The sequence below is a fragment of the Gavia stellata genome, chromosome 6, assembly GCF_030936135.1.
Source record: "Gavia stellata isolate bGavSte3 chromosome 6, bGavSte3.hap2, whole genome shotgun sequence".
Taxonomy (NCBI): Eukaryota; Metazoa; Chordata; class Aves; order Gaviiformes; family Gaviidae; genus Gavia; species Gavia stellata.
In genome coordinates, this window is record NC_082599.1 from 13,585,404 (window position 1) to 13,593,073 (window position 7,670).

Sequence of the window (7,670 nt, forward strand, 5' to 3'; positions counted from 1 at the left end):
AGAAGCTGATCAAGAAAATCTGGCCATAATTAACTGTGTGAGCTGGGTTTCAAAGAAATGCTTAAGCTTCTAGACAAGCCAGGGAGGGAAGGGGCGGGGAGAATGGAAAAAGTTATTTTTGACACCAACGTTTGGAAGTTTAGGTACCATTAGACAGCATATTTCCTGATTTCCTGACGCTTAAGTATCAGTTTGTATAAAGGCAGCTCTAAAGGCTTTCCTTTAGTAAATGCTTCAATGCTCCAAACGCTGAGGGACTTGAAAACAGGAAATAAGAAAAATAAACAACGGCACACAATCATTACATTACCGAAACTCAAAAGTAAATACAGTTTTTCCCTCGCTTTAATCAAAAATAAAAATACTTCAGCTCATTTACATACAAACACACTTCTAAGCAAACAAAGTAACTCTAGCAGGCTGGGCTAAAAATGTTAACCTGTTATATTAAGTTTCTGCAATTTCAAGATTGGACATGCACTGTTTCTCTTTTCTTTTTTTTTTTTTTTTTTTACTTACAGGCTTTTCCCAGAGTTTCTGTTTTGGGATGTCAGTATTTGATTCAATTCTTTCAAATTTTATCAATGCTTCCTCATGTATTTGTTTCAAATGTTGTTCCAGTGGAAAATTACCGTAAGTGAAAAATCTGCATTTCAAATGGAAGACTGGGATTAAGCATCAGATTTTACATGACATTTACAATAACAGCTTTTATTATATTCTGAATTTCATGTGATTTCCAGTGATTCAGTTACATCCAGAAGGGAACATGCTTTGTAAGGCCCCTAGATTAAAGGCCCACCAGTTTGCCATATACATAAATCCCCTGGATTTGCTGGTAAAATTCTACATGATTTTTTAGCTTTTGTTTTATGCTCTGGAGCCCACAAAAAACATACAGTTTGTTTAGTTGCAGCAATATACAACATTCCAAGAAAAAAATACCAGTAATTGAAGCCAGAATCCTAGTACTCTAAAAGTTTCAGAAGACAAAATTCTTATGGTCCTTCCACATAATGTACAAAATATGATGATCTCAACTGATCTATAAAATACGGCTGGGTTCTGTGGGTCAGTCTACCAAAGCACACTCCCATACCTACAAGAAACATTGCTGACTTCCACTGGATTAAATATGAGAAAGAGGTATATCTCAGGTAAGTGTTATTCCCTGATTAAAATCTAAACATAGGTACAATAGAATACTTGGGATGATGAGAAAAACAAAGGATGGTAAATTCACTATCATGACACAAGTTGATGTTCCATAAGTGAATTAATCAGACTAACAGATTGACCACAAAATTGATTTAGGAGAAACAATGATACTACAAATTTCCCTCCATATGACCTTCAAATTTTCAAGCAAGATGACTTTTAGCAGTGCCAACAGAATTAGTATCTGACTCAAATCTATATTGATTATTTAGAACCTGATACAGTAATGCATGATTCAGGAGCAAATAAACAGCTGTTCATGTGTAACTTCTTTTTGTAACTTTTAATCTGTGTTGACTTCAAGGAGGATAGGAACCCCCAGACTCATCTGCATTGCTTGTATCATAACTCCCTAACATTACCGCCAAATACTTATTAGTATGTTCCATTTCCCCCCAATCCATGAGAGTTCAAGGTGAATCATCTGTAAACAAAAATCCCCAAAACAAATCCTCATCATCAAGCAGGCAGATGTACTCCAGAAAATCATCCATCTTTCTTTCGTGCCTCAATTCATCCTTCATTTCTCTCCCTAGAGCAAATTCCTTGCTTCAATACTGTCCTAGCTGCTGGACGGCATTCTAAGTTGCTGGCCATACGTATGGAAACACTGTATCACTGGTTTTCCCCTCACAAAAATACTAGGTCATATAGTGAGTTAGCACTCTGTAAGTTAGTCAGAAATTTCAGATACCTGGATCTGTAAGTTAGTCACAAATTTCAGATACCTGGAATTGCTTGGATGATAATGTGTGGCATGGAACTGTTTCAGCTGCTCCCATGTAAGATCAGGAATACATAATGGATCTCCACCAGATACTACACCATAAGTGTGATCAGGAAGGATTTTATTCTGCAGGTGCTGTGCAAATATCCTCTCATTATCTGTCTTAAGAGGAAGACACCACATTTCAGTAAAAGTCATCAAAAAACATTTTAAAAATAAAAGATGCTCCATAAGAAGACCTCAGAGTTCTAACTTACGCAAGAGCTCCTCCTGATGTAAGCATTTTGTTCTGTAGTCCCATGTACTTGGAAAAAACTAGCTATGTTATCATGTCAATTTAAAAGCAGTTTCTATAATGAAATCCATTAGCAAGGTGCTCTTCTATATGTAAACAAACTTTCAACAAGCTAACTTTAGGAATAACCATGGAACAGATTGTTGACTTTACTGAGGACTTAAATTTCACAAAGGAGGAATGGAAATCTCTGGTGCAATAATGCCATTGATAACCTGCAGCTTAAGCCACTTCACCATGTATAAGATCTTAAAACAAAGATTCACAAAACTTACAAATGCCCCCTTCATTTCATTAAAAACAACTCCTTTGAAGACTAGAGGTGTCTGAGGATCAGTTGGGTTCTCATGTTCTAACCTCCAACCTTCTTGCCTGAAAAAATAAGTAACAGGAAGTGTAGGGAATTTGAGGGTTTTGGCTTTTGGGTTTTTTGTTTTTTTTTTTAATTTAAGGTTTGCATACATCTCAAGCCATCCACGTCTTACCAGAAATCTAGTTGCCGTAAACATGGAAAGAAAGCTGCATCCAGGTACACTGAGAGAAGATTTTGAAAATCCTTGGGATTTTGTGTTGAAAATGGATAGAGTGTGTAATCACTAGCTGCATATAAATAAACATAGAAACATCAGAATTTTAGAAAGTCTGAGATGCATTTTGCCCTCATTTATTTTTAATCTCTCCTATATAAATAACTCTCTATATAAATAACTGGAAGAGAAGAAACTTACTAAATTATACATATTTTTCCCCGAGGAATACACAGAAGTTTAACGCTGCACTTATTTTACCATGAAAACTTTGCTTTTGCCATATATATAATTATATACATTGTTGTGTACTATAAAGATCCAGCCCTACTGGGACTTTGTAACTGCCAAACAAACAAGATCTATTTTGTTGCCTTGCCTTGTTAGTTTTTTAATCTCTCACTCACAACATTCACACAATAACTAACGGCGCTCCAAAGGCAAATTAAGGAGAGCTGACAGACAGCTCTACTGCAATAAAACCTTATGCATTTTAAGCGGTATTATGTACTTTGGGCTCACCTGTGAACGCGTTCATGAAAGTGGACAGCGACCTATTTAACATTTTAAAGAACGGATCTCTGCAAGGATACTTTTGAGAACCACATAACACAGTGTGCTCGAGGATATGCGGCACCCCAGTGCTGTCCATTGGAGTGGTTCGGAATTGTACGCTGCAAGAGAGAGCACAGAGAGGCATGCAGTTATTTGTGATGAGAAGCCCACCCACCTCCTATCTGCACCTGAGACTTATGGGAACATTATCACTATCTAGTAACTAACGCAGCATATAGCAGGATGCAGAGTTATTGAGTGCTTAGGAAAGACTTGATTTGAGTGCTCAGCCACCTCTTCTAGAAGGCATACAACCTCTACACTTCTGTTTCTGGAGGTAGTACAGAAGTTTTCAGCACGTAACTACACACTTTTCTTTTTTAGCCAAAAGGGTCAGAAAAAACTTCATGGAAGGTTATGGTAAAAAGAACTGGTTTACATCTTGCAACTATAAGGCAATTTATCGGCAAGTCCAGTTTTCGGCTCACCAATACAAAAGAGATGATAATAAATTTGAAGTAGTTTAGTGGAGAGCCACAAAGATGGTCGTGGACTGGAGCACATGCCCTGTGAAAAGAGGCTAAGGAAAATGGGATCATTTAGCCTGGAAAAGGAAAGGCATCAAAGGGACTCAATAGCCGCCTTCCAATACCTACAAGGAGGTTATGATGAAGACAGGTTCTTTGCATAGATATGCACGATGGAAGGACAAGAGACAATGTTCATAAATTGAAGCAAGAGAAGTTCCAACTTGCTATTAAAGAAAAAAAACCCACCGTAAGGACATTCAAACCTTGGGAACAGGTTGCCAGAGAGGTTGTAGAATCTCTGTGTTTGGAAATCTTCACCTGGATAAATGTCTGAGGAACCTCATCTGAATTAAAGTGCTGACCCTGATTTGAGCAGCAGGTTGAACAACAGGCCTTATGACATCTGTTCCAACCTGAAAAACTCTAAGGAAGTCCCACAAAAGAAGTACCATTGTCTTTGGTATCACAGACAAAATCCAGTTATAAAGCTGGATTACAATTTATAAGTCACAAACTGATGCTGAGATGGAATGTGCTATACATGTATTAATGTTTTACCTGAACAGATTATTGGAGTCCTCTCGAGCCACATGTAAATATCTGGCTCCTGTACTGTCATGACTAAGCTTCACAGCAGTCAGAAACAGCTCAGGAACAGCTGTCACCTGATTGGAAGAAAACATCTGTATTACAGTGTGACTGCAACTAGGTCAAATAAATCATGGATGATATTATAATGACCAGTTTCTTGATCCTGTACATAATACTGGCACATACAGTATTAAATAAATTCTTTGTTCCTATGGTTTGTGGGGAAAAAAAAGTAGCATGCAAATGGAAAATAAAGTTTAAAAAAACAATTAAAATACACTACAACCAAAAAACTACACTCTTCTGGTACAGATATTAGGACCAGAATAATTTGATCACAAATACAAAGAAAAGGCTTATATTCAAATGTCAGTGGTTAGGGAGGCAAAAGAACAATCAAGGAACCCAGTTCTATAACTAGCTCTCTCACTAGCAATCACTTTTTGCAAATCACCTTACTCTCAGCTCCTGCTTTTTCCTTTAAAAAAGTTAAAAGAAAACCCATGTATTATTTCCATTGCAGGTTCTTAACAAAGGTATTAGAAGCAGCTTAGGAGATAAAATACTACTTGAATTTCTTTTATAAAACAACACACAGTGAACTTCAGTTATCTGTCAGGACTTTTAGAAGATGACATCAAATGCTGAACATCTGTAGCAGACACACAAACTCCCGGGGTGTGTTACCTACTCTACAAGGAGTTAGCTCACTATAGGAACATGTGTTAATGTTACCTAAAAAATGTGGTTGCAAAGGGATAACTACAAGTAACTACCGTATCATTTTTTTTAACTGACCACCCAAAGCATCTACGCAAATATTTAGTGTGTAGACTCCCGGCCTCACTTAGACGCTTTCCAGCCCACAGAAAATTTATCTATACAAATACAGAGGAAACATAAGCAAAGGGTGATGCTTACCTGCTTTACAGTGAACCCGTGGATTTGCTCTCCTATCCTGTACTGCAGCGCTCTTTCGTTCGCAGAAATGCTCTTCCACCTCCATGACTTCTGATTCAAAGACCTGAAATAACACTTCCCTTTAAAACAAACACGCTCCCACCAGCGGTGCTACAACAGCGACCGAGACACCGTCTCTCACCCCCGCCCTGAGGAACGGAGTTACGGGGGAGACGAGGAGCACGCAACCGTCCGGCCCCGGGTCCCGCCGGCCTCCAGCGAGAAGCTGTCCTTCGGGGGAGCGGGGACTCCCAGCCTGCCCGCACGGGGCCTTCCGGTCTCTGCCAGGGCCACGGCACGTCGTGCCCCGTCCTTCGGCCGAGCGCGACGGAGCCGGCTGCAGCGCGGAGCCCGCCCAGGCCCGCGGCAGGGCCCGGGGCAGCGGAGAGCGGGCCGCCTCCGCTGGCGGAGTGCCGGCAGAGGGGCCGGGGCCGGGCAAGGCGGGAAAAGGACTGGCGGGGCCCCCCGCCCGCTCCCCCCAGCTCCCTTCCGGTCCTCACCGGCCGCGGCTCAGGAGCCCCCCGGCCGCCCGGTAGCGGCTCCACATGGCTCGGCGCCTCGGCAGCGGGACGGGCCGCACAGCCGGGCCGGCGCAGGCGCGGCGGCCCCCGCCCGCATTGGCGGCGGCGGGAAGCTCCGCCCGCCCTGCCGGCGGTCCGCCCCGCGCTGCGGCGGCCGAGCGGGGGAGCGCGGCTGCGGCAGGGCCGAGCCAGGCTGCCCCAGCGCGGGCGGGGCCGCGACGGAGCCTGCCTGCCGAGCTCCGGGGGGCGGTTCGGCGGCGGCGGGTGCTCGGCCCACGGCAGGGAGAGGCCTTGGAGACGGCGGGCCCCTGAGCGGGACGGCGGGGCCGGGAGCGAGGGGGAGCACGACCCCAAAACGTTCGCCTTTTTGGGGAGGGTTGACCTTGGGGGGAATCTCTGGGAAGTGACTTTGCCTGTTCGGGAAGTTCCCAGGAGAATCAAAAGCCCTGTGGGTTGTAAAGGGAGCGACCTTTGGGTAGAGCCTCTTTGCTTTTTCAAACGAAAGATAAATGTGTTTCGAGCGCTGCATCTCTTCTTGCCCTTGTCTTGCCGATGCATGTTTTTATGCAAAGATTTTGTGAGGAAAATGAGCAGAGCAAACGGGCGTAAGTGGGAAACTGAACCAGTCCTTCGATTGTGTGTGCAGAGCCGTTATCTGCTGCACAAGGCCCTCCGCGCAGGGACGGCAGGGTTTAGATAAGCTAGCAGACTAGCAGAGACATGGGCGGACTTCTCCCAGTCAGTGTCGTAACAGGGACCTCAGTGAAGAGTCAAAGGGTGTCGTTGTACCCACCAGGAAAGTGCTGGTACGTTGTACTTCCATGCCTAGGCTTTTATTGCTTCCATTTTGCAAACTAGTAAGATTTTTAGATCGTAACTTGGTAATTGATTTCACATCGCATGTTCCTGAGGTTTCCCAGAAGGCCAGCATCTGTGATGGACAGCCACCAAATTACCAGTCCTTCCTTCCTGAATGTAAGAGCCCGATTATCTATTTAGCCATGAGAGGCCTGATGCCAAAAGTGGAGACTACCTGGGATTTTAAACAAAAACAGAGCAAACAACAGGTGCTCGGCACGTCCCACACCGCTTGTCCAGTTCTTTGGCTATGATGTTAACTGAAAAAAATGGAATTTAAAGTGTCCTGGGAATTTTTGTCTCTGACCTCTTCCTCCTCTATGCTCTCAGGCATGCAGTTGTCAGGGATTTTATCATCCTTGCGTGAGTCAGCCCTCTCGCTGCGCATCTGCCCTCCAGCCCCTGCTGCCAGGCGCACTGCCCCATCTCCCTGCGAGCTGCGTGGCTCCTGATCGCCTCGGCGCCTTTCATTTCCTCTGTTTTTCTCATTTGTGTTTTCCATGTAATTCTCTCATTTCATTAATTTTTAAATTAAATAAAAAAGCCAATAACTTGCTGTAGTTAAAGTCGGGATGTTGTGCATTAACCTGTATAACCTGTCATCTATCTTAATTACATCTCTTTCTCATTCTTTTTTAAGGCTAGTGAAAAGATCCAGTAACTTTCAGGGAAAGCTTAGATGCTGTGTACTAGTGAATGCAATTTGTTTGCTCCCTATTTTCATTATACCTGGTTTCCTCCCTGCCTTCTACCATTTCACCTCCTGTGCTTTTTGTCCTTCTTTTCTGTGTTTGTTTCAGATTAGATTCAAGTCACTTTGATAGGAGCTGCTTCCAGTATATGTTTCTTTTCAGTATATGTTTCCAGAAATTATGTTTCTAACACCAT

General features: G+C 43.1%; 1 protein-coding gene across 1 annotated transcript in view; it reads right to left on the reverse strand.

Moving 5' to 3' along the window:
- PITRM1 (pitrilysin metallopeptidase 1) overlaps nucleotides 1-5,953 on the reverse strand; it is a 30,788-nt gene extending 24,835 nt beyond the window's left edge. Inside the window, exons 1-8 of the mRNA XM_059819098.1 lie at nucleotides 5,904-5,953; nucleotides 5,365-5,467; nucleotides 4,411-4,517; nucleotides 3,290-3,441; nucleotides 2,726-2,840; nucleotides 2,516-2,612; nucleotides 1,947-2,107; nucleotides 520-646 (exon numbers count right to left, since the gene is read on the reverse strand). Coding sequence (XP_059675081.1) covers nucleotides 520-646; nucleotides 1,947-2,107; nucleotides 2,516-2,612; nucleotides 2,726-2,840; nucleotides 3,290-3,441; nucleotides 4,411-4,517; nucleotides 5,365-5,467; nucleotides 5,904-5,950 — 909 coding nt within the window. The 5' untranslated portion in view covers nucleotides 5,951-5,953. The remainder of the gene's footprint in view (nucleotides 1-519; nucleotides 647-1,946; nucleotides 2,108-2,515; nucleotides 2,613-2,725; nucleotides 2,841-3,289; nucleotides 3,442-4,410; nucleotides 4,518-5,364; nucleotides 5,468-5,903) is intronic.
- Between the last annotated feature and the right edge of the window lie 1,717 nt (nucleotides 5,954-7,670).